This window comes from Ruditapes philippinarum, unplaced genomic scaffold (assembly GCF_026571515.1).
Source record: "Ruditapes philippinarum isolate M1 unplaced genomic scaffold, ASM2657151v2 ctg3251_1_1_1_1, whole genome shotgun sequence".
Lineage (NCBI taxonomy): Eukaryota > Metazoa > Mollusca > Bivalvia > Venerida > Veneridae > Ruditapes > Ruditapes philippinarum.
Genome location: NW_026861020.1, coordinates 90,908 through 118,569, shown reverse-complemented (window position 1 = coordinate 118,569; position 27,662 = coordinate 90,908). Strand labels below are relative to the sequence as shown.

Sequence of the window (27,662 nt, the reverse complement as noted above, 5' to 3'; positions counted from 1 at the left end):
ATGATACTATACCGCACATGTATAGAAAATGATTGATTGAAAAGTAATAAGTAATTCTGACCCTTTCCGATCGATATAGTCTTTCCGCATAAAAAATCCTTTCTGTTATTACTTGAAGTTTTATGACCGGTTTACAGTTTTCATTTATCACATACATTCCGTTGACAAAATTTAGTAGTCCAGTCCATTTGTTGAAGGGCAAAATGGCAACTCTCTCAAGAGTTGTCAGAATTGGGGGTATGCACTTACAGTGTTTCTAGTAGTTTTTTAATCAATGCACTAATTTTTAGCGGCTTTAAAAAATGATTTAATCAAATATTTTACAAGTAATGCCACAATGGTTTCCAGTAGTTACGGTCGCATAGCTAAAATGTAATATCCGGAAACTACTGCACTTCAGTCTTCTTTTTTTTCTCTTTTTTTTATTTATTTATTTTATTTTAGCAACAATATTCTCACACAGTGACAGTATTTGTTTTTCTCACACAGACATTTAGAATTATGTACGTCCTCTCTTTGTGATCTGTATACTTAGAGTATAGGCTGGTTAAAATGTCCGATCAATCGGGCTTAGGTAGCACTCCACAGTTAATTTCAAGTTCCTGCCGTCAATGTCCTACAAGCAATACGTCTAATAATTCTGATACCAAACTACACAACCTGGAAAAAGAAAACACATTTTGTTGAGAACATATATGACATAAGATTGCAAATCTACAAAGAAATCATCCCATCTGCAATAGGCAGGCAGTCAAAAAATTTGCAATTCATTCGGTTGAAGCCCAAATTCTACAGTGGCCCGAGACCCAAAACAACACATTTCGACCCTCTGGCAAAAATTATCTGCAAATATACAGGCTAAAGGAACACCGTCTCTGCTTTAGCAACTCCCTATACATGCAAAATATCACAAAGAAACTAGTCCTCAACCTGGTAGATTTTTTGCTGCTGCTAAAAGTTTGTACCCCCCTGTAAAATGACTTCTTTTTACCGTGCATGCTGTATAAAAGCAATGTTTACAAAAAATGGCAGCCTTGACATTCATAATCAACAGCATGTGATTTCTGGCCATGTTTTCGAATTTGCCAGTGATCATATTAGATGTCACAAAAACAAATTTTATGCTGAAAATGCATTTTAAAGACAACCAGTCATTTAAATCCAGAATATTCACTATATCCAAGAAATCCTCCCTGGCCATTCGAAGCTGTGGCTTACATTACTGTGGTGTGCTACCTTAAGGGGCATCATAACATTGATTGATGACCTTTATATGGACTTTTTCTACAAATTCATGCATATTTCAATAAACAAAATGAAAATTCTTGCTGGGAATTGTTTGTTTTTTCATTATCTATGCCTTAAATGAACTATGCTGTTCATCCCATTTTCAGCCCTCGGCAAGCCTTTTTCAGTACATGTAGAATAAGAAAGTTATCCCAATGTAAAGTGTACACAATCTGGTTCTTATACCATCTATACAATCAAAATGTTCAAAAATGTCCTTTTAACATCTAATATGAAAGAAATATTCAACAAATTGGCATACAGTTTAAGAATATATGGCTTCATGCTTCATATAAGGCAAAAATACAACAGATTAAGTTCTTGCCAGACACCAAAATGTGCTATGTTTTTTTCAATCCTGCACAGTATAAAGTCCAATTAGCATGCACAATTTTCATAAAGGTTTTATGTAAAGTCAAATTCAAAGAGACACAGCACTTATCATGGCCCTCTGAGCATTGTAGATCTATCAATGTTGGTCGCCCAGGGCATAGAAATTCACCAAGCGACACCCTGAAAACCAAATTCTCCGACTATTCAATCTCGCATGCCCAACTCCAAAATGGTCAAAATCTAACCCGAAAACCTAGCTTTAACATCCATTTGCACCTGTAAATGATTTCAAGCAAACATATCCCTTCGTGCAAATATTTCGCATCACATGGAACACGCCCGATGGCCATATTCTACATGTATAGCTGAAATGCAATAAAAACATGCCTTTTTCCACCAAAAAAGTTTGGAAAATCAGGAAAATATCAACCGAATAGCTCTATATGTGAATATTTTCACTCTCCCACAGCTGTCTCTCCTGGAATAAGTAGTCATTATGACTTAAGACACATGGCAGACACAGCACCTTTCATACATTTCACATTTAGGTTTTCATGTATTTGAGTTACCTCCCCTTTTTAAACCTAACTTTCAAGCTCTGTGACAAATATTTTTATGAAATTTCACCATCATTTTGGTCAGTGTGCATGGTAGAGCCTTTACACAAAGTTAAATGCGAAAAAACAAGGTTTGAAAAAAAATCATTTTACCTTAAGGTAGCACTCCACAGTTAATTTCAAGTTCCTGCCGTCAATGTCCTACAAGCAATACGTCTAATAATTCTGATACCAAACTACACAACCTGGAAAAAGAAAACACATTTTGTTGAGAACATATATGACATAAGATTGCAAATCTACAAAGAAATTATCCCATCTGCAATAGGCAGGCAGTCAAAAAATTTGCAATTCATTCCGTTGAAGCCCAAATTCTACAGTGGCCCGAGACCCAAAACAACACATTTCGACCCTCTGGCAAAAATTATCTGCAAATATACAGGCTAAAGGAACACCGTCTCTGCTTTAGCAACTCCCTATACATGCAAAATATCACAAAGAAACTAGTCCTCAACCTGGTAGATTTTTTGCTGCTGCTAAAAGTTTGTACCCCCCTGTAAAATGACTTCTTTTTACCGTGCATGCTGTATAAAAGCAATGTTTACAAAAAATGGCGGCCTTGACATTCATAATCAACAGCATGTGATTTCTGGCCATGTTTTCGAATTTGCCAGTGATCATATTAGATGTCACAAAAACAAATTTTATGCTGAAAATGCATTTTAAAGACAACCAGTCATTTAAATCCAGAATATTCACTATATCCAAGAAATCCTCCCTGGCCATTCGAAGCTGTGGCTTACATTACTGTGGTGTGCTACCTTATGACATGAAAAAATCATATCTAGATTCTATCTCTAAGAAAAATAATAAAATAAAAAGATATTTCTTTTAAACTTTGTTCGGTAATTAAATTTAGATCAATATATGACATAAACAGAAAGAAAAATATTGGGTTACTGTCTCTTTTGTGAGAATTGTTTCCCCTTTTTCATCAGGGTTCTCTGTGACGCTTATTTCGTCCCAGTACGCATGTTTATTACAACTGGACGCAAATATTTCAAAGCCAGGATTCCGCGTACGCTTAATTTTGCCTGGGGAGACATAAACATTTCCGATTGTTTACAACCACAAATATGTCAGGTGGAAATTAATTACAGTTTTAAGACTGTTTTCTCAAGTTAACAAATTAGTGTAATTATGAATTATTGTCAAATATTTTCGGCATTTTCTAGGCAAAATTTTGCTTTAATTTTCATTCTTGCAAAATCTTTCTATAAGAGCATTTAAAGAATTTAAGATATTGTGCCGATATGCCAGGACAACAAACCAAAATACACATACGCTTTTCTTTGATATTTATCCGAAATTTGATCCCGATCATCCGCGATTTCACATTTGCCAGAAACCCTAAAATATCGCAAAGGGCACAAAAATTCTCAGTTTCCAAACCAAACATGTGAATGAATTGTTCCTTTGTTATTTAATCAACATTAAATTTATAAATATCGATCTTCAATTTGAAGATATTTGCTAAAATAATTGTCCCTCGCATGAATCTCTTACACACTGTGTGAAGGTGTACAAGATTATCCTGTTCATTCCAATAAAAGCTGCCTATATGCATTTAGTTTCAGGGTTCTCGAGGACGCTTATTTCGGCGTCCCGGTACGCATGTTTATTACAGCTGGACGCAAATATTTCAGAGCAAGGATTCCACGTACGCTTAATTTTGCCTTGGGACGCAATTTACATTACCGATTGTTCACAACCACAAATATACAAATGCGTCAGCGCATGTCAGTCTATAGGTAGGCGGTCCTATGCACATCGACCCGTGAAGCGATTAGCCAATCAGCGATAACGCTTCCGATCATTATCACGCAATAGTGATCAGACTAATGTATACACGCGCTGTACAGTACATGTAATTACCAGATTACGAGGTGATAATTTTATATCTTTGATCAACAGTTGATTGGAAATTAGCAAATTTTACCGACAAAAGGATAAAATTATCGACTATTTACGTCGCAAGTTTAAAGACTGTTTTCTCAAATTACAAATGAGTGTAATTTTGAATGATTGTCGAATATTTTCGGCATTATAATGATTGTCGAATATTTTCGGCATTTTCTAGGCACAATTTTGCTTTAGTTTCATTCTTGCAAAAACTTTCTATAAGAGTATTAAGAATTTAAGATATTGTGCCGAAATGCCAGGTACACATACGCTTTTCTTTGATAAAAAAAAAATTGATCCCGAACATCGGCGATTTCACGTTCGCCAGAAACCCTAAAATTTCGCAAAAATTCTCGGTTTCCAAGCCAAACATGCGAATGAATTGTTCCTTTATTATTTAATCAACATTAAATCTTTAAATATCGATCTTCAATTTGCCCCCTTTTGAAGATATTTGCTAAAACAATTGTCGATCGGATGAATCTCTTACACACTTGGTGAAGCTGTACACGATTTTCCTATTCATTCCGCTAAACGCTGCCTATATACATTTACGTTTTTTTTTTTCAAAACAAACTTTTTGTCTTTAGAGTGGACTTTTTTTAACCAGAATAAAATTTGATTTGGTATAAAAGTGAAAAAAAAAACAAAACGATTTCCATGTGTTGATGCATTATAATGAAATAATTTCATAATAAATGTTAACAACAAAACAATAATTATACTATGTAGTTCAGAGTTTCTTTTGAATAACTATAAACCTTGGAAGTCTCTTGAAGATTCAAAATATCAGCAATGCTATTGTGAGCATTGAATGACTAATCTGTAAACATATTAATTGCGACACGCTTTTGGACTCCAACTTTTTCAGGGTCTCCATGTTTTAAAGTCCTAGTGAGAACCCTGAGTTTGTTCTTTTTACAAATATAAACTTTTGGTCTTAAGAGTGGACTTATTTAACCAGAATAAAATTTGATTTGGTATAAAAGTAATTTTTTTTTATTTTATTGCATATTATATTGCATTATGATTTTATTGTTTCATAATAAATATTAACAACAAAAAAATAATTATACTATGAAGTTCAGTTGTTTTGAACAACTATAAACTTTGAAAGCAGAAACTCAGTCTCTTGAAGATTCAAATATCAGCAATGATATTGTGAGCATTAAATGACGAAGCTGTAAACATATTAATTTTGACACGCTTTTGGACTTTTTCAGGCTTGGGAGTCCATGGACTCCATGTTTTAAAGTCCTAGTGAGAACCCTGTTTCATGTTTTCAAAACACATAATTTTTGAAGTCCTTAAAATAAAAATTATGTTACGTACAGTGTACTTATGCTTAAAGTCAAAGTAGTTAATAAATCAAAGTAAAAAAGAATTACCTTTCAATAAGAAAATTTAACTGTCACGTCTGAAAATAATGTTAGAGGTGGAAGTAATTTATGTCTTATTTAAAATTGATTAAAATGCTATTTAAGATTTTTTTTTTTTAGTAGTGAATGCATATGTGAAATTGAATAAATACATGATGAGCTATTTTTTGTAAGTATTATTATGCTTTGAGTTATTTTAAAAAATAACATGATAACTGGATTCTGTATTTTTCAGCCCCAAAGGGTCAAGAGTTTGCTGGGCTGATATACTTGTCTCAGAGGCACAAATCAACAAATATTACACCATCCAACTACAAGCGGGGAACCGGTGGAAGATCATCATTCAACGGAAATGTTGTCACCATATTTGGAGCCAAATCTTGCCTTGGATTCCATGTAGTCAACAAGCTAGGTAAACTTTTGCCCATTTTGCAGCTGCAGTCAGCATTTTTAGCTCACTTGTTTGGATGAAGAAGTCTAGCTATTAAAAATTATGAATATGATTGCTGCTGTTTTGTCTGCATTGTTGTGCAAAAACCTTACTGCAGACCATTATTCAAACATTTCAATATATATCAACATGAAACTTGGAATACTTGCTTAATATTATGACAAGGTGCAGTTTCTAGACAAGGGGCATCATTCTAAAAGCAATATTTTTGCAGTTATGCCCCTTTTTAACTAAGAATTATTTTTAACGAGCATTAACAGGGCATGCAGTGCTCTCGCTATTTACATATTTTATATTTTTCCCCGGCAAAGTATATGTTAAGAGCAAAGATATTTTGTTACCAATTCCTAAATTGTTGAAGTGTTATGTAGAATTTTTTTAATCAAAGTATCATCAACAATTATTGGCCAAGATTCAAGATTTTGAAAATGGAGCGTTATTGGCAAAAGTATGCCTTTTAAATAGGCCTGAACTAATTTCTGACATATAATGTTATGTCTGGTCATCTGTCTGTCTGTCTCATGCCAATTTTGAGGCTGCTTTCTGAATCATGACCAATATGTAACTCTGGAAACTGTTACTGGACAACAAGAATAAACAATTGAGGCTTCATACATCAGAGTTTTTTCTGTCCCATTATGATGACCAATATTGGGTCATGTTCCCAGTGCCAAAAATAATGTTTTTTCCCCCCGAATTTAAAGTAGAAAATTCCCAAATTTAAGGAAACAAAAAATTTAATCAGTAAAATTATTGTCATGTTGTTACATTATACTGCACTACTGTATGCCATAAAAAATTGAAATCTTGGGGTTTGGTCATGTATTTTCCCAAAGTGTTGAGAAATAACGCTGTACATCATTGTTGTGTTTAAACGCAGATTTTTTTATATACATTATAAATATAGCAATATATAGCCGTATGAATGTTTATTATTTTGTTAAATCTTTCAGCCAAGGTCGGAACACAAGTGATATGTGCATACAGGGGAGACTCCTATTTTTTGAGAGACTTGAAACTGATGGGTGACCTTGGGCAAGTCCTATTTTGTGTAAGAATCTTTTTCTTTTGTCTCATTGCGTGGGGAATTTTATAACCTATGGTTCAGTAAATTAAAGTCACTGGTCAATTAATGTGCTGTTTATAATCATTATAATCAATTATGACTCTTGAAGCTGTTATATAAGATCAACATTTAAAAAAAAAAAAATTTAAGGAATCATAAAAACTTAATATACATGCCAGCAAAGTTATGTATAATGTCACAGTGTGAGTGATATGGATTTTATTTCACTGGTTAGCATATTTCATCACATTACAGGAGGTTAATTTACGTAATGAAGACTCACTGAGGCAAGCCATGAAGCATTCTAATTGTGTGGTCAATTTGATTGGAAAGAACTTCGAGACAAGGTAAGACAGAAGCATTGATTGTCTAATGGGATTTTAAACTTAAGCTGTTGACCTTCTTAGATAAAATATGGGGCGTACGTGGCCGAGTGGTTAAGGTCGTTGACTTCAAACTTCTTGCCCCTCACCACTGTGTGTTCGAATCCCTACAGGGACTTTGGATTCTTTCATGTGAGGAAGCTATCCAGCTAGCTTACGGAACGTCGGTAGTTCTACTCAGGTGCCCTTTTGTGCCTGAAATAATGCACGGAAGGGCACCTGAGGTCTTCCTCCATCAGTAAAGCTTGAACATCGCCAAATAACCTATACTGTGTCGGTGTGACGTAAAACCCAATCAAACATTGAAACAAACTTAGATAAAATATATTGAATGAGTATAGGTTCAAACTGAATTTGTAGAACAAGTTGAAGAAATATGTATGGTTCGACCTCTGGCGAGCATAATATTATTTTTGTAACACGTCAGTTTAATAAATTCATTAATAAAACTATGCAAGTAAACATGCAATATTGTATTTATTACATATCCAAAACAAGAACCGTTTACATTCTTGAAGAATAGGATATAAAAATAGCTTTTTATCAATCAAGGGATTTTGAGATAACTTTGCACAAATGTTTAAAATAAAAAGTAGGGATGGCAACGAGTAACCGGTTAACCGAGTACTCGATCGAACGTCCGAATATCGGTTAACAAAACTGATATTCGATTACTCGGAAAAATGTATAATTTCTATTTTATTTGCTATTTAGACAGTTTGGTGTATTCAATTAGTTCAGAAATTCGGAGATGTGCATATACCTTCATAAATACCTGTTAAATGCAATCACAACTTCCTTGCAGAGGTGCGAAAATGATACCATAAATTTAATGAGGCGATCAACAGTTTGACACGCGCACATGTGTCGCTTACGTCATCCGGCCTCTTATGATATTTAGTAATCTTTAATTGTGTAACACAGCGCAGTTTGTACCCGAATCTTGTTTTAAGGTAACATTTTTGAAAACAACAAAGGGCAGTATTGCTATTATGATATGATAATTAAAGTAGTATTTAGACCCGTTTAAATTTTTGTTGCCGCCGATCAGTCTATTTTATTACAAGTAGAAAAAGATGTTTAACATGTTTTAAACTTGATATTGTATTATTTAAAAAGTTCTCAAATAAAATGTCGTTGATTTAATTTTGATTAATTTGTCTCCTTTGCAGTCCTATCTATAGTTACGAATTCTATGAATTTAAATCGAAAACGAAAGTAGCATGCGGACGGTGTTGATATTGTGTGATAAACTTTGAAGATCATTGGAAATCGTCCGAGTAACCGAGTACTCGATCGGAAAAATGACCGAGTACTCGAGTATTGATTTTGGTATTCGTTGCCATCCCTAATAAAAAGACAACATGTCATGCACAACACCCAGACCCCTACCTTAAAGGTTAAGGTTACCTTAGAGGTCAAAGCCTAAAATGGTCTGTTACTTGGTATGATGCAAAGTAAGGGCCATGCCAATAAAATGTCATTGGTGAATCACCCAAATACCTTGATTGGTGAAAAAGTTACGGCCTTGAAATGAAATGTACCCTGTAACAGACCATACGCTGTATTGATTTTGTATTTGTCACATTTTGTGGCCTTGAAATAATGATAGCAAATAAACAAATGTATTTCTGTTGACATAATGCACAGGAGTTATTTCATTATATTTCTTTAATGAATATATTGTTACTTGCATAATTATGTAGATCTAGCATTGATCAAACTTTTACGCTGATGTCCAGATCCATACCTCAACCTTTGAAATAGCACAATTTTGTGCTTCATGTAATACTTCCCTAACTCTGTTACAAATTCTTATTATTCTTATTCTGTTTAAGGAACTGGTCTTTTGATGAAGTCCATGTGGAAGGGCCAAGGTCACTTGCAAAAATTGCAGCAGAATGTGGTGTTGACAAGTTTATTCATGTTTCTGCATTGAATGCTGGGAAGGAATCAAACAATATAGTGTCAGGAGGCTCAAAATTTTTGAGAACAAAGGTATTTATTTGTGCCGCGTCATGACAAAACCAACATAATGGGTTTGCCACCAGCATAGATCCAGACAAGCCTGCGCATCTGCGCAGTCTGATCTGGATCCATGCTGTTCGCTCAGTTTCTCTACTTGCTATAGGGTTTGTAAGCGAACAGCATGGATCCTGATCAAACTGCGCGGATGCGCAGGCTGGTCTAGATCCATGCTGGTCGCAAACCCATTATGTTGGTTTTGTCACGATGCGGCTCATTTGTGAAATAGTATCGATTTTAGCGATGTTTATCACTGTTTTTGAGTTGCGTTCTTCAAACCCCCACCCATGTCAGTTTAAAATGATGTCATTCTGGCACCTTTATGAATGCATAACGTTATTACCCTGCTTATGAATTGGTGCTGATTTTCTCGTATAAATTTTATCAACTGATCTGAATAAAACCTGTGGTGTTAGTGTATGTGAGATGTTTTTTTAGCATTATGTGAAAAGAAAGTATAATGAGAAAAGAAAATATCTATAATATGTGTTATTACTGTTGCCTTTAAAAGGTTTTATAAAATATCTTATCAGAGGGAGAAAACATAACAGCCGCATATACAAGTAGTCCCTAACCAGTGTTTATTGGCAGTTTAACACAGGTTATTTCTTCTTTGTGTATATTGACAAAATCACGAGGAGTGTTAGAATATGATATTGATATACCCAATCACACTGTATTTTCTAAAGGTTTCTTCTTCCCTTACCATACAACATTTACATAAACTATACTCTTCTTATTGTTAAATGATTCTAAAGTTACGCAACTGATGAAAATGTTAAATTGTATAATGATTGTAACTTCTTGTTTATAATGATCCTTTATAATGATCCTTTATTAATTTAGTGTTATAAAACTACAACCCGTTCAGACCAAATATTGGTATACTATCTTTGTTTATCTTCATTTTAACTAAAGCAGAAAATATTAAATTTTGATGAATTTATATTTTGATGCATGTAGTATGAGGGAGAACTGGCAGTACGTGAAGAGTTTCCAGAAGCTACCATCATCAGACCCTCGGATTTCTGCGACGTCAATGATAAATTTACACGATATTACGGATCGAAAAGTGAGTGTGTGTTGACTGAGTGGCCATGTTTTATTTATAATTTTATAACACTGACGTTATGTAGTACTCGCTTCAGATAAAGTATCATGTTTGCTATAGATTTTTCTAAATGTTTAGCTTACCTTAGCTCGGTACCAATGTTCTGAGATGTTGTAATTAGTTTTTGTCCATTGTCTATCATGCATTGTATGTAGAGCTGTTATTGATTCAGTGCAAAGCATATTGAAGATACATCGATATCAGATGACAAATATTTGCGATACACTTATAACGATAATCACTTCTAATTTCTTATATATATTTCACTTTTATAACTGTTTAAATGATTTTAGTGAAATACATGTTTTATTCCTGCAATTATGTGTGTCCCCTTTATAAATGTCCTTTGCATGATTTTTTCTGACCATTTTTAGCTCGACTATTCGATAAGAATAAGTAGAGCTATGCAGTCACCCGAGCGTCGGCGTCGGCGTAACCACTTATGTTAAAGTTTTTGTAATAGTTCAAATATTTTCAAAGTCCATTGACATATGGCTTTGAAACTTTGCACACTTGTTCACCATCATGACCCCAACCTGTAGACAGGAGGAGGTAACTCTATCAAGCATTTTGACAGAATTATGCCCCTTTTTCAACTTAGAATTTATGTTAAAGTTTTTGTAATACCTCAAATATTTTCAAAGTCCATTGACATATGGCTTTGAAACTTTGCACACTTGTTCACCATCATGACCCCAACCTGTAGACAGGAGGAGGTAACTCTATCAAGCATTTTGACAGAATTATGCCCCTTTTTCGACTTAGAATTTACGTTAAAGTTTTTGTAATAGTTCAAATATTTTCAAAGTCCATTGACATATGGCTTTGAAACTTTGCACACTTGTTCACCATCATGACCCCAACCTGTAGACAGGAGGAGGTAACTCTATCAAGCATTTTGACAGAATTATGCCCCTTTTTCGACTTAGAATTTACGTTAAAGTTTTTGTAATAGTTCAAATATTTTCAAAGTCCATTGACATATGGCTTTGAAACTTTGCACACTTGTTCACCATCATGACCCCAACCTGTAAACAGGAGGAGGTAACTGTATCAAGCATTTTTAGCTCGACTTTTCTATGAAAAGGGGAGCTATCCTACTCGCCCCGGCGTCGGCGTCGGCGTTAGCGTTGGCGTCACACCTTGGTTAAGTTTTTCGTACCACCCCACTTTATTTCAGAAGTATTACAAGTATGGCTTTGAAACTTACCATACTTGTTCACCATCATAACCTCCATCTACAGACAAGAGTACATAACTCTGTCAAGGTTTTTGACAGAATTATGGCCCTTTTTTGACTTAGAAAGTGTATTGAGCTTGGTTAAGTTTTTTGTACCACCTCACTTTATTTCAAAACCATTGGAGGTATTGCTTTGAAACTGACCATACTTGTTTACCATCACGACCTTCATCAACAGACAAGAGGACATAACTCTGTCAAGGTTTTTGACAGAATTATGCCCCTTTTTGACTTAGAAAATACATTGAATATGGGTAAAATCCACTTATTGCCTTAACCCTTTGAGATATTGCTTTGAAACTTTTAATGCTATTTCACATCATTACCCCCATCTGTACGCAAGAGAAGGTAACTCTGTCAAGGATTGTTTTAAAAATTAAGGCCTTTTATCGACTTAGAATCTTGGTTAAGTTTTTAGTACCAGTCCACTTTTTGACTGAACTGTTTGAGATATTAATTTGAAAGTTGGAATACTTGTTTACCATCATGGTCCCAAAACATGGGCAGGAGAAGGTAATTCTGTTAAGGATTTTATTTGAATTATGGCCCTTTTTGACTTAGAAACTCAGTTAAGATTTTCATTCTTGTCCACTTGTTGACTTAACCATTTGAGATATTACTTTGGAAGTTGGAGTTCTTATGTGCCATCATGAGACCTATCTGTAAGCAAGAGAAGATAACTCTGTGAAAATGTTTCTTGATTTGTACTTAGAAATTCCTAGTTAAAGTCTTGTGTGCCCTTAACTGTCAAAGTTTTGTTTTATAGGCAAGCACTAAAAAAGTCGAGCGCGCTGTCCTTCTGACAGCTCTTGTTTTTTACTATCAAGCACTAAGAATAGTCGAGCGTTGCTGTCCTACCGACAGCTCTTGTTAGACTTAGAATTTACGTTAAAGTTTTTGTAATAGTTCAAATATTTTCAAAGTCCATTGACATATGGCTTTGAAACTTTGCACACTTGTTCACCATCATGACCCCAACCTGTTGACAGGAGGAGGTAACTCTATCAAGCATTTTGACAGAATTATGCCCCTTTTTCGAATTTACGTTAAAGTTTTTGTAATAGTTCAAATATTTTCAAAGTCCATAGACATATGGCTTTGAAACTTTGCACACTTGTTCACCATCATGACCCCAACCTGTAGACAGGAGGATGAAACTCTATTAAGCATTTTGACAGAATTATGCCCCTTTTTCGACTTAGAATTTACATTAAAGTTTTTGTAATAGTTCAAATATTTTCAAAGTCCATTGACATATGGCTTTGAAACTTTGCACACTTGTTCACCATCATGACCCCAACCTGTAGACAGGAGGAGGTAAACTCTAACAAGCATTTTGACAGAATTATGCCCCTTTTTAGCTCGACTATTCGATAAGAATAAGTAGAGCTATTGTAGTCACCCGTGCGTCGGCGTCGGCGTAACCACTTATGTTAAAGTTTTTGTAATAGTTCAAATATTTTCAAAGTCCATTGACATATGGCTTTGAAACTTTGCACACTTGTTCACCATCATGACCCCAACCTGTAGACAGGAGGAGGTAACTCTATCAAGCATTTTGACAGAATTATGCCCCTTTTTCAACTTAGAATTTATGTTAAAGTTTTTGTAATACCTCAAATATTTTCAAAGTCCATTGACATATGGCTTTGAAACTTTGCACACTTGTTCACCATCATGACCCCAACCTGTAGACAGGAGGAGGTAACTCTATCAAGCATTTTGACAGAATTATGCCCCTTTTTCGACTTAGAATTTACATTAAAGTTTTTGTAATAGTTCAAATATTTTCAAAGTCCATTGACATATGGCTTTGAAACTTTTCACACTTGTTCACCATCATGACCCCAACCTGTAGACAGGAGGAGGTAACTCTATCAAGCATTTTGACAGAATTATGCCCCTTTTTCGACTTAGAATTTACGTTAAAGTTTTTGTAATAGTTCAAATATTTTCAAAGTCCATTGACATATGGCTTTGAAACTTTGCACACTTGTTCACCATCATGACCCCAACCTGTAAACAGGAGGAGGTAACTGTATCAAGCATTTTTTTTTACTATCAAGCACTAAGAATAGTCGAGCGTTGCTGTCCTACCGACAGCTCTTGTTAGACTTAGAATTTACGTTAAAGTTTTTGTAATAGTTCAAATATTTTCAAAGTCCATTGACATATGGCTTTGAAACTTTGCACACTTGTTCACCATCATGACCCCAACCTGTTGACAGGAGGAGGTAACTCTATCAAGCATTTTGACAGAATTATGCCCCTTTTTCGAATTTACGTTAAAGTTTTTGTAATAGTTCAAATATTTTCAAAGTCCATAGACATATGGCTTTGAAACTTTGCACACTTGTTCACCATCATGACCCCAACCTGTAGACAGGAGGATGAAACTCTATTAAGCATTTTGACAGAATTATGCCCCTTTTTCGACTTAGAATTTACATTAAAGTTTTTGTAATAGTTCAAATATTTTCAAAGTCCATTGACATATGGCTTTGAAACTTTGCACACTTGTTCACCATCATGACCCCAACCTGTAGACAGGAGGAGGTAACTCTAACAAGCATTTTGACAGAATTATGCCCCTTTTTAGCTCGACTATTCGATAAGAATAAGTAGAGCTATTGTAGTCACCCGTGCGTCGGCGTCGGCGTAACCACTTATGTTAAAGTTTTTGTAATAGTTCAAATATTTTCAAAGTCCATTGACATATGGCTTTGAAACTTTGCACACTTGTTCACCATCATGACCCCAACCTGTAGACAGGAGGAGGTAACTCTATCAAGCATTTTGACAGAATTATGCCCCTTTTTTCAACTTAGAATTTATGTTAAAGTTTTTGTAATACCTCAAATATTTTCAAAGTCCATTGACATATGGCTTTGAAACTTTGCACACTTGTTCACCATCATGACCCCAACCTGTAGACAGGAGGAGGTAACTCTATCAAGCATTTTGACAGAATTATGCCCCTTTTTCGACTTAGAATTTACGTTAAAGTTTTTGTAATAGTTCAAATATTTTCAAAGTCCATTGACATATGGCTTTGAAACTTTTCACACTTGTTCACCATCATGACCCCAACCTGTAGACAGGAGGAGGTAACTCTATCAAGCATTTTGACAGAATTATGCCCCTTTTTCGACTTAGAATTTACGTTAAAGTTTTTGTAATAGTTCAAATATTTTCAAAGTCCATTGACATATGGCTTTGAAACTTTGCACACTTGTTCACCATCATGACCCCAACCTGTAAACAGGAGGAGGTAACTGTATCAAGCATTTTTTTTTACTATCAAGCACTAAGAATAGTCGAGCGTTGCTGTCCTACCGACAGCTCTTGTTAGACTTAGAATTTACGTTAAAGTTTTTGTAATAGTTCAAATATTTTCAAAGTCCATTGACATATGGCTTTGAAACTTTGCACACTTGTTCACCATCATGACCCCAACCTGTTGACAGGAGGAGGTAACTCTATCAAGCATTTTGACAGAATTATGCCCCTTTTTCGAATTTACGTTAAAGTTTTTGTAATAGTTCAAATATTTTCAAAGTCCATAGACATATGGCTTTGAAACTTTGCACACTTGTTCACCATCATGACCCCAACCTGTAGACAGGAGGATGAAACTCTATTAAGCATTTTGACAGAATTATGCCCCTTTTTCGACTTAGAATTTACATTAAAGTTTTTGTAATAGTTCAAATATTTTCAAAGTCCATTGATATATGGCTTTGAAACTTTGCACACTTGTTCACCATCATGACCCCAACCTGTAAACAGGAGGAGGTAACTGTATCAGGCATTTTTTTTACTATCAAGCACGAAGAATAGTCGAGCGTTGCTGTCCTACCGACAGCTCTTGTTAGCTCACCTGTCACAAAGTGACAGGGTGAGCTTTTGTGATCGCTTTTTGTCCGGCGTCCGTCCGGCGTCCGTCCGTCCGAGCAAACATTTGATTATTATGAGCTTCATTCCGTAGTTAAATAAAGAACAAAAACTCATAAAATTCAAATTAAGAGCTATTTTTAGCTCACCTGTCACAAAGTGACAGGGTGAGCTTTTGTGATCGCTTTTCGTCCGGCGTCCGTCCGGCGTCCGTCCATCCGTAAACTTTTGCTTCAAATGACATCTCCTCATAAACCACTAAGCCAATTTCATCCAAACTTCACAGGAATGTTCCTTTGGTGGTCACCTTTAAAAATTGTTCAAAGAATTTAATTCCATGCAGAACTCTGGTTGCCATGGCAACCGAAAGAAAAAACTTTAAATATCTTCTTTAAAAGAACCCAAAGAGCTAGAGCTTAGATATTTGGCATGAAACATCTTCTAATGAGTGTCTACCAAGTTTGTTCAAATAAAAGCCCTGGGGTCAAAATTGGCACCGCCCCGGGGGTTATTGATTTTCCCTATATGCATATAGTAAAAACTTAAAATATCTTCTTTAAAAAAACCCAAAGAGCTAGAGCTAAGATATTTGGCATGAAACATTTTCTAATGAGTGTCTACCAAGTTTGTTCAAATAAAAGCCCTGGGGTCAAAATTGGCCCCGCCCCAGGGGGTCATTGATTTTCCCTATATGCATATAGTAAAAATTAAAAAAATCTTCTTTTAAAGAACCCAAAGAGCTAGAGCTTAGATATTTGGCATGAAACATCTTCTAATAAGTGTCTACCAAGTTTGTTCAAATAAAAGCCCTGGGGTCAAAATTGGCCCCGCCCCAGGGGGTCATTGATTTTCCCTATATGCATATAGTAAAAACTTAAAAAATCTTCTTTTAAAGAACCCAAATAGCTAGAGCTAAGATATAATGCATGAAAATCTTCTAGTGAGTGTCTACCAAGTTTGTTCAAATACAAGCCCTGGGGTCAAAATTGGCCCCGCACAAGGGGGGTCATTGATTTTCCCTATATGCATAATGTAAAAACTTAAAAAATCTCCTTTTAAAGAACTCAAAGAGCTAGAGCTAAGATATTTAGCATGAAACATGTTCTAATGGGTGTCTACTAAGTTTGTTCAAATTAAAGCCCTGGGGTCAAAATTGGCCCTGTCCCGGGGTCATTGATTTCCTTATATGTGTATAGCAAAAACTTAAAAAATCTTCTTTGAAAAAACCCAAATAGCTAGAGTTAGATATTAAACATGAAACATCTTCTAATAAGTGTCTACAAAGTTTGTTCAAATAAAAGCCCTTGGGTCAAAACTGGCCCCGCCCCAGGGGTGTCATTCTTTTTAACTATATGTGTATAGTTAAAACTTAAAAAATCTTCTTTTAAAGAACTAAAAGAGCTAGAGCTAAGATATTTAGCATGAAACATGTTCTAATGGGTGTCTACCAAGTTTGTTCAAATAAAAGCCCTGGGATCAAAATTGGCCCCGCCCCGGGGGTCATTGATTTTCCTTATATGTGTATAGCAAAAACTTAAAAAATCTTCTTTGAAAAAACCCAAATAGCTAGTGTTTAGATATTAAGCATGAAAAATGGTCTAGTGAGTGTCTACAAAGTTTGTTAAAAAAAAAGCCCTGGGGTCAAAATTGGCCCGGCCACGGGGGTCATTGATTTTCCTTATATGTGTTTAGCAAAAACTTAAAAATCTTCTTTGAAAAATCCCAAATAGCTAGAGTTTAGATATTAAGCATGAAACATTTTCTAGTAAGTGTCTACAAGTTTGTTCAGGTCAAAACTGGCCCTCCCCAGGGGTGTCATTGTTTTTAACTATATATGTATAGTAAAAACTTAAAAAATCTTCTTTTAAAAAACCCAATGAGCTAGAGCTTAGATGTTTAGCATGAAACATCTTCTTATGATTGTCTACCAAGTTTGTTCAAATAAAAGCCCGTGGGTTAAAATTGGCCCTGCAGGGGTGGGGGGAAGAGGTCATTGTTTTTCATTATATGTGTGTAGTAAAAACTTAACATCATGAAACATGTTCTAATGGGTGTCTTCCAAGTTTGTTCAAATAAAAGCCCTGGAGTTTAAACTGGCCCCGCTCCGGGGGCCTATATACAGGTGAGCGACCTCAGGGCCATCATGGCCCTCTTGTTTTTGTCATCACTGCTATGAAATGTGATTGTTATGTACGTGTAGTAACAGCTTAGTGTTAGACATTGCCACCTGCTTTTGTCTATGTTTTTGGTGAATTTTCATAATTTATAGACATCAAGAAAAAAATATCAACGATACATCGATATTGTCTCTATCCATTACAGGTCTAATTTTTGCTTTTACTATTAGTTTGCTGGGCGGCTACATAAGCTACCAAGATCATGGTCTGCACTGGTTGCTATTCAGTGTGTATGTATTTTGAAATTTATCCCTACATATAATGAATGGTTTTGCCCATATTGAAAGATGGACAAGTCCATTGAAGTTATTTTAGGGTGGTAAGGGTTAAAAACCATCATCTGCACACAATTTGATGTAATGTACAAGCCAGAGGCTCACAATATAATATAATTTGAGCCGCGTCAAGACAAAACCAACATAATGGGTTTGTGACCAGCATGAATCCAGACCAGCCTGCACATCCGCGCAGTCTGATCAGGATCCATGCTGTTCGCTATCAGTTTCTCTACTTGCAATAGAGTTGGTCAGCAAACAGCATGGATCCAGATCAGACTGCGTGGATGCGCAGGCTGGTCTGGATAAATGCTAGTCGCAAACGCACTATGTTGGTTTTGTCAAGACGCGGCTCATATTATCCAACTTGTTCAATAAATATATTATTACAACTACACTCATTCAATGTCCTCTATATAAGTATTTCTTGAAGCGTTGCATGGTGTGCACCATCTGCATTAAAGTGGGAAATGTCTGTTATTTGTTTCAGGTAGATCAACAATGTATCCAGTCTTTAATATTTTGGACATCTCAGACACATTTGCAAGATATATGAACCTTTGGAAGTTAGGTCTGGAAACAGTAAAAATGCCTGTTAAGGTAATTCTTCTTTGCTATCTTTTATTGAATTGTACAATTTATTCTAGATAGGAGAGCTTCATAAGGATATTTTTGTTGTTATTAAGATTGATAGGAACTGATGTATGAATATAATGTATTGTAACTTTTCCTACAAAAATTAATATGGTCATGGATAGAATCCTCATGGTTTCCTCAACTGGAGGTTTACATGGAAGGTTCTCAGGATTTTCATGTATTAGATGATCATTATTATGAATTTATGATCTTTTACTCTACTATCTCTAGTGTATTTTATATTGCTGTGACATATTATAAACATTATAATTTGAAGATAAGTAAATTTGTGATGTTTAAAGTTTAAAGGGTGTAAAGCTATATCTTATGAAATATTTTTATAAAATTAATCAGCAGAAATTTTTTTTATTCTTTCCGTAATATTAAGGTTGATTCCCGAAACAGTTATAACATAGAATGTCTCAGTTATTTAACACACATGAATATTGTACGTAAACAGAAAAAAATGTTCCAAAACAAAATACGATTCTACTATTTTAAGTAGGTTTTTATCCGTTCAGCAATGCTTCATGCATGCAGTATTCACTTAAATGGTAATTTTCTACCATATTTCTTTCATACAAGCATTTTGGAAGTATTCTTTTTTAAAAAGTTTTTTTTCCAGTAAATACACTTTAATCACATACATGTATAATCTGCTTTTTTTTAATTGTAGACAGATGATGTAGCTAAAGCTTTGGTGAATGCTGTGTTTGACCCTAATATTCATGGCAACACTTACCAGACTGTCGGGTAAGAAATATACTACTATTTCTATCACCACGGCAACCATATCTCCCTCTAAATTGTGTGACAGAGATGTGAGTTACATGTGACAGTGTGGTTTATGATATTGACTTGAGATCATTTGCTCCTAACTGCTGTTGTATAATAAACCTTGTTGGGTCTCTGGCCAGACAGGTTAAAGTCACTGGCTTCAAATCATTTGCCCCTTTACTGCTGTGAATTTGAATCTCATCAGGGATTTTGGATTCTTTATTGTGATGAAGTTATTCATTTGGCTTTAGGTAAGTTTGTGGTTCTACTCCTATGCATGTCTGTGCTTGAAATATTGCAAGAAAGGGGCACCTGAAGTCCAGTTGTTCCAGTAAGCAGGAAAGACACAATGTGATCTTTACTTTGGCAGTGTGACATAAAAAAGAAAAGAGTTACCAACTACCTAATTGGATACAATTTGGTGTAATAAAGTAAACTCGGGATCTCAGCAAATGTGGGTTATTCCTATCTAATCCCTTGGTACAAACAAAGTTTTACAATATAACTTAGTAAATATATTGATTATTAGTCAAGTGCATTACATTGATCTCTCTAATGTGAATATATGATGGGAAAGAACCCACTTTTGCAGAGTTTCAGAAAACATCTATTATTGGCAGATAAATCAGCTTGTGGATGTTTAATATTTAAAGCTTTATTTAGATAAGCAGGGTATTTTAATATAATAGACTTATATATATAATTTTAAAAGTATGATTTAGCCTGCCTGACTGTAATTACATGATAAGTATGTAGAGGATATTATGAATTACGAATTTTATGAACAAGTTGAATAAAATTATATCAAGTATTAAGTGAGCCTCTGGTGAGGATAATACTCTATTCAACAAGTTCAATAAATTCATTAATGAACTTACATGAATTTAATATTTCCTTTTTAGCTCGACTATTCGATAAGAATAAGTAGAGCTATTGTAGTCACCCGAGCGTCGGCGTCCTCGTCGGCGTCGGCGTTACCAGTTATGTTAAAGTTTTTGTAATAGTTTAAATATTTTCAAAGTCCATTGACATATGGCTTTGAAAATTTGCACACTTGTTCACCATCATTACCCCAACCTGTAAACAGGAGGAGGTAACTGTATCAAGCATTTTGACAGAATTATGCCCCTTTTTTCGACTTAGAATTTACGTTAAAGTTTTTTGTAATAGTTCAAATATTTTCAAAGTCCATTGACATATGGCTTTGAAACTTTGCACACTTGTTTACCATCATTACCTCAACCTGTAAACAGGAGGAGGTAACTGTATCAAGCATTTTGACAGAATTATGCCCCTTTTTCAACTTAGAATTTACGTTAAAGTTTTTGTAATAGTTCAAATATTTTCAAAGTCCATTGACCTATGGCTTTTAAACTTTGCACACTTGTTCACAATCATTACCCCAACCCGTAAACAGGAGGAGGTAACTGTATCAATCATTTTGACAGAATTATGCCCCTTTTTTCGACTTAGAATTTATGTTAAAGTTTTTGTAATACCTCAAATATTTTTAAAGTCCATTGACATATGGCTTTGAAACTTTGCACACTTGTTCACCATCATTACCCCAACCTGTAAACAGGAGGAGGTAACTGTATCAGGCATTTTTTTTACAATCAAGCACTTAGAATAGTCGAGCGTTGCTGTCCTACCGACAGCTCTTGTTATCACATACCAAAAATAAAGACCGTTTTAAGTGAAAAAGAACCATTTTTCATTGACGCCTCTAGTATAATGCTAACATTTAGTGTGTCTTAACGCTATGCTTATATAACGCAATTGACATCCTGTCAAAATATATGCACAGCAGTGCAATACCATTTTTTGTCGCAAAAGTGGCACGGGTATTGATAAAATGAATATACAGTTGTTGCATCTACTGAAAGCCTGAAGGCAGAATTTTTCTCAATTTGATTCTTGATTATTGCTTTGCATAGCAAGTAATTTGAATTATTTCGCTTTGATTACTAAATCTTTGTTAGCATTAATTTTTCTGAAGGGAATACTTAATAAAATAGTTGATTACACTGAAAGACACACAAGTTAAACGAAGCAAGGGTGTTAACACGTTTTAGTAGGGTGTTAACATGTTTTAGTGTTAACATTACATGCATTTAGTTTGGATAAGCAATAATGCATATTAGTTTGGATAAGCAATATTGCATAACCAATGAAAACAATTGCTTCCTGAGAAAACGTATGTTTAATATCAGAAAAGAGTTATTTTTATGAAATTGGATACAAAGAACTAAAATAGAGCCTTGTGCATAAAATAATTCATGAACAGGCACCCGAGGCTTTCCTCCTAGTAAAGCTGGAGAGTCACTTTTTGACCTTTGCATTGTTGGTGTGACTTAAAGTCCGACAAAAGAACCCAACACAAATCAGAATTCAATTCATACATTTCTTTAATCATGATTTTTATTCTTTTTCAGTCCTTATGCTTATTGTCAATTTGATCTGGTAGAATTTGTACTGCATACTATGAATTTAGATTGGACGATCCGGAAGATGGGACTTACGGATCAGTATGTCATATTTTTCATATATTTCAGTTTCAGTAATAACTCTTTGCTGCCGGTCAATATGGTCTATTATTGTTTCCAAATATGATTGATTTTTGTTAGTATGTAAAAAATTATTTCTAACTTATTACCTAACTGAAGACATTTAGAGAAATACACAGAATGGATGGATTGAATATTTTTACCTAACTGAAGTCATTTTGGGAAATACACACAATGGAGGGATTGAATATTTACCTAACTGAAGTCATGTAGGGAAATACACACAATGGAGGGATTGAATATTTACCTAACTGGAGTCATTAAGGGAAATACACACAATGGAGGGCTTAAATATTTACCTAACTGAAGTCATTTAGGGAAATACACACAATGGAGGGATTGAATATTTCCCTAGGTATAATATTCCAGGGTTTTTTCTCAACACGTTGACAACATGAACCGACCCCCAGAATTGGGATTTTTTACAAAGCTTTAGACTTCTTTGGAAAAACTGACAACATATTTATCTTTAAAATTAAATTTTTGGGTTTTTAAAACCCCCTTTTTATTTTTCATGCAAAAAGCCCCATTAAAATTTTGGGAATGCAAGGTTAAATTTTTCAAGGGGCCATTGTCCCAGTTAAAGGGATTTTTAAGGCAAAGGGAATGAAAAAAATTTTTAAAAATTGCCCCTTGTTTACTCCCCCCCTAAAAAAAATTGATATTTTTAAAAAAGCCCTTTGCCATGAATTTCTGTATAAATACTATATACTTTGGGTTTGAATTGTAATTATATCTTTATATTTTGAACAAAATTAAGACCCCGACAGATTCACCGAGTAGTTTTAAAACAAGTCATGTAACTAGAAAAAACTCTGGAAATTACAATTAAAGATATTGTGGATATTGTTAGATTGAAGTAAGACTAATTCATTCAAGACAGGTATTTTACCTTTTTATAGTTCCCTATAACAACTTCTGTGAATTCTAAATACCCTAACCTGACCCATGTGGGTCAAGTTTGGAAACCACTATTTTTAGCTCACCAGAGCCGAAGGCTCAGGGTGAGCTATTAGTATCAAAGGGGGATGCTCTGGCGTCCGTCGTCCGTTGTCATGCGTCAACAATCATCTTCTTCTCTGAAACTACAAGGCAGATTTACTTCAAATTTGGTCTGTAGCATCCTTGTGACAGTCACACTTGGATTTGCTCATGTCATTCCAATTGGCCCCTTTTAGGGGTCAGCAGAGCTCAAAATAGAAAAACCTTTAAACATCTTCTTCTACAGAACTAATAGATGGATGATCACCAAACTTTGTCTGTAGCATTCTTGGGTAGTCTTTTATCAAATTTGCTCATATGAATTTGATTGGCCCCTTTTAGGGGCCGCTTAAGCTAAAAATAGAAATACCTTTAAATGTCTATTTCTACAGAACTAATGGATGGATGATCACCAAACTTAGTCTGTAGCATTCTTAGGTAGTCTCTTATCAAATTTGCTAATATTATTTTGATTGGCCCCTTTTAGGGGTCACTAGGGCTAAAAATAGAAAAACCTTTAAACATCTTCTTCTACAGAACTAATTGATGGATGATCACCAAACTTTGTCTGTAGCATTCTAGGGTAGTCTTTTATCAAGTTTGCTCATATGAATTTGATTGGCCGCTTTAGCTAAAAATAGAAATACCGTTAAATGTCTATTTCTACAGAACTAATTAATGGATGATCACCAAACTTTGTCTGTAGCATTCTCGGGTAGTGTTTTATCAAGTTTGCTCATAATAATTTGAATGGCCCCTTTTAGGGGTCAGCAGAGCTAAAAATAGAAAAACCTTTAAATGTCTCTTTCTACAGAACTAATGGATGGATGATCACCAAACTTAGTCTGTAGCATTCTTAGGTAGTCTCTTATCAAATTTGCTAATATTATCTTGATTGGCCCCTTTCAGGGGTCACTAGGGCTAAAAATAGAAAACCTTTAAACATCTTCTTCTACAGAACTAATGGATGGATGATCACCAAACTTTGTCTGTAGCATTCTAGGGTAGTCTTTATCAAGTTTGCTCATATGAATTTGATTGGCCCCTATTAGGGGCTGCTTAAGCTAAAAATAGAAATACCTTTAAATGTCTATTTCTACAGAACTAATTGATGGATGATCACCAAACTTTGTCTGTAGCATTCTTGGGTAGTCTTTTATCATGTTTGCTCATATGAATTTGATTGGCCCCTTTTAGGGGCCGCTTTAGCTAAAAATAGAAATACCTTTAAATGTCTTTTTCTAGAGAACTAATAGATGGATGATCACCAAACTTTGTCTGTAGCATGCTTGGGTAGTCTTTTATCAAGTTTGCTAATATTATTTTGATTGGCCCCTTTTAGGGGCTGCTTAAGTTAAAAATAGAAATACCTTTAAATGTCTTTTTCTACAGAACTAATTGATGGATGATCACCAAACTTTGTCTGTAGCATTCTTGGGTAGTCTTTTATCATGTTTGCTCATATGAATTTGATTGGCCCCTTTTAGGGGCTGCATAAGCTAAAAAAAAGAAATACCTTTAAATGTCACAGAACTAATTGATGGATGATTACCAAACTTTGTCTGTAGCATTCTCGGGTAGTCTTTTATCAAATTTGCTCATATGAATTTGATTGGCCCCTTTTAGGGGCCGCTAAAGCTAAAAATAGAAATACCATTAAATGTCTATTTCTACGAAACTAATTGATGGATGATCACCAAACTTTGTCTGTAGCATGCTTGGATAGTCTTTTATCATGTTTGCTAATATTATTTTAATTGGCCCCTTTTAGGGGCTGCAAAAGCTAAAAATAGAAATACCTTTAAATGTCTATTTCTACAGAACTAATTGATGGATGATTACCAAACTTTGTCTGTAGCATTGTTGGGTAGTCTTTTATCAAGTTTGCTCATATTAATTTGAATGGCCCCTTTTAGGGACCTCTATAGCTTAAAATAGAAAAAAACCTTTAGATATCTTCTTCTACAGAACTAACTGATGGATGATCACCAAACTTTGTCTGAAAGGGGCCACTAAAGCTAAAAATAGAAAAAATCTTCGAACATCATTTCCTACTGAAATAATTGATAGATGATCACCAAACTTTGTAGCATTCTTAGGTAGTTTTTTCTCAAGTTTGCTCATATTAATTTGATTAGCCGCATTAAGCTAAAGCTTAAATGCCCCAGGTCATGGCATTTCTTCAAATTATTGTTTAAACATATTCTATGCTTAAATTAAATATTAGGAAATATTGACATTCCAACACTGAAGTTGTTTCTGGTGAGCGACTCAGGGCCATCATGGCCCTCTTGTATTATTTTTAAGGACCTGTGACTGCTTAGTGTATTCATTTTGAGGACATTTATAGAATATTGAAAGTAAAATTCAAATCGAAGAAATTAAAATTTTGCCTATGTCTCCCTTTAAATATAATAAAATGACAATAATTTTACTTATTTTTAGGGGTGTGGATCGTCAGATAAGATTCAGCACTTACGATTCACAAATCGAACCACAAATCTTTGGTTATCAAGACACCCATAAAAACATGTACAAAAGTTATAAAAACATGTTCATTTAAAAAAAAACAGCAACAATACTATACATTTAACATATAAAATATAAACTTTGTTTATGTATTTATTCTTTGGATGAGTATTTTTTGTTTTGTTTTTTGAAACCAATTACTACCTAGCTCAACATCATGGTACATGGTCTTTAACCGGCAAATTGTATTTAGGTAAACTTCATAATTTATAATTTATACTCAAATCGTATTTTTCTCGATTTTTGAAGAGTGTGAGAAACAGTGAATGTATATAAAAAAATTAGATCGAGATCCACGATCTCTGGGCATACGAATATTCAAACTCGATTTTTTACTTTGATCCGTGATTATCCGAGTACTCGGATTATCTCCCCAGCCCTACTTATTTTATTTATTTTGTTCCATGAATATGGAATTTTCTCCTTGAAATTGGGAAAAAACATAGGTTTTGGCATTGGGAACATGACTGAATATCTGTTATCAAAATGGACTAGAAGAAACCTTGTATTCAAAATAAATTATTCACAGGAGAAATATGAGAGTTTAATGTCATTAAACCATGATTATACTATATCTATAATTCTGTTTTTGCAGGGTTAAAGCAGCTGTAAGAGAACAAGTATACAAGACGATAGGATTTCCTATGCCGAAAGTAACACGGGACATGCTTGAAAGGGTTTGTATTCAGTCACTGAAATTCGCTTCTCAATTTACAAGCTTGACTTCTGATATTCTGTGGTATAAAAACCTAAAACTGGATATATAAATAGAATAATTTTCATCTGTCATTGAAATTTGCACTTTTCTAGCAGATAGTAAAACATTTGTAAAAAATGAATTGAAATTTCCAGGCTGGTTTTAATTTTGATGACAATATATTGTTTTCATACATATATATTGAAATGGAAGCCTGAGTTTAAAGTTGTCAATATTTAACGGAACTTACATTTTTGAAGCTTCAAATGGACTGTTATAAATTGAAAGCTTGGCAAATCCATTACAGACATTTGGCAGGTTAAGGGTTATTAGCAGGTAAGCAGGAGCAGGTGTGTTATAACACCATTTAATAACAATGATATTACACTAGTGTAATAACACTTTGATGTGATGTCATTTGCGTTATATGCATAAATCGAAATCACAGTACCATGTCTTACAGGCCTTATATACAAATCAATGTGTACCATGTCTTTTGATTACAAGCACCTTGCATCAGGTCACAACCATGTTTCTTCATAGGACACCAGTACTGGTTGGTTCCAGGAAACGACTCAAAAGTGATTATATAAGTTGCAAGAACTTGTTTCTTAATCCATCTTTCATAAATATGTTTAAACCAAACAAGCTCCTCCTATTTCTGGTTTCTGAATCTCTCTTGGGAGCAGATATATTTTAACTTGCATCTTTCTTGCGAAAAACAGGAAATACACTTGTTAAGATATATTAAATATATGTAAAATGTCTTCTTCAGGAAACCGTATCTGATTCATTAGATAGAAAATTACACACAATTCAAGACCTTGGCGTGACTCCAGGAAATATAGAAGACCATCTGATCGAGGTATATGCACCACTGAGGCGTAGACATCTAGGCAATAAGCTCATGTTCCCTAAACACCCAGGCAAGGTCCAACATGCTTTCAGGACTTTAAAACAGGAAACATAACTTAGACTGAAGGTGTGTACAATTGACAATGCTCTGTCTGGAAAACTTATTTATATACTTTATCAGTCCATTTTTAGAAGACATGCAACACTTGCTTGAAAATACAAACAAAAAAACTAGTGACATAGAGTGATTGATATTCTTAGGATGGTTTTATAAGGAAATTTTATTTTTGCTTTTGAAATACATGTTCTTAAAATTTTGTGGTTTGTTATTGATAAGCAAAAAAAATGAATGGTGAAATAAATAGTAAAAATGTCCAAATTGTATGAATTGATGGAAACTTGAAACTGTTAATTCATAATTTATTTTGTAATTGCCAACATATGTTTTATGTTGATAGAAATAAAATTTGCTTTGGCATC

At 34.5% G+C, this 27,662-nt stretch overlaps 1 protein-coding gene and 1 long non-coding RNA gene across 2 annotated transcripts; one reads left to right on the top strand and one right to left on the bottom strand.

Annotated features, from left to right (window-relative positions):
- Window positions 1–27,662, top strand: LOC132714264 (NADH dehydrogenase [ubiquinone] 1 alpha subcomplex subunit 9, mitochondrial-like). The gene is made up of 11 exons (XM_060697092.1): window positions 1–237; window positions 5,754–5,930; window positions 6,923–7,020; window positions 7,291–7,382; window positions 9,257–9,416; window positions 10,407–10,515; window positions 18,631–18,740; window positions 19,453–19,529; window positions 21,989–22,081; window positions 26,226–26,307; window positions 27,103–27,662. The coding sequence occupies exons 1-11, from the start codon at window positions 123–125 to the stop codon at window positions 27,295–27,297; spliced, it is 1,308 nt and encodes a 435-aa protein (XP_060553075.1). The 5' UTR covers window positions 1–122; the 3' UTR covers window positions 27,298–27,662.
- Window positions 593–3,010, bottom strand: LOC132714265 (uncharacterized). Its single transcript, XR_009623541.1, has 2 exons — window positions 2,331–3,010; window positions 593–660 (listed from the first exon to the last, which is right to left on the bottom strand). It is a non-coding gene; the product is annotated as an uncharacterized LOC132714265 (long non-coding RNA).

What these genes read in the sequence shown, in the direction of transcription:
- LOC132714264 (XM_060697092.1), top strand. Translation starts at nt 123, where the DNA reads ATGACCGGTTTACAGTTTTCATTTATCACATACATTCCGTTGACAAAA. An exon ending in CCATGTAGTCAACAAGCTAG is followed by an intron (nt 5,931 to 6,922) that starts GTAAACTTTTGC and finishes TAAATCTTTCAG; the next exon opens with CCAAGGTCGGAACACAAGTG. An exon ending in CAGTAAAAATGCCTGTTAAG is followed by an intron (nt 18,741 to 19,452) that starts GTAATTCTTCTT and finishes TTTTAATTGTAG; the next exon opens with ACAGATGATGTAGCTAAAGC.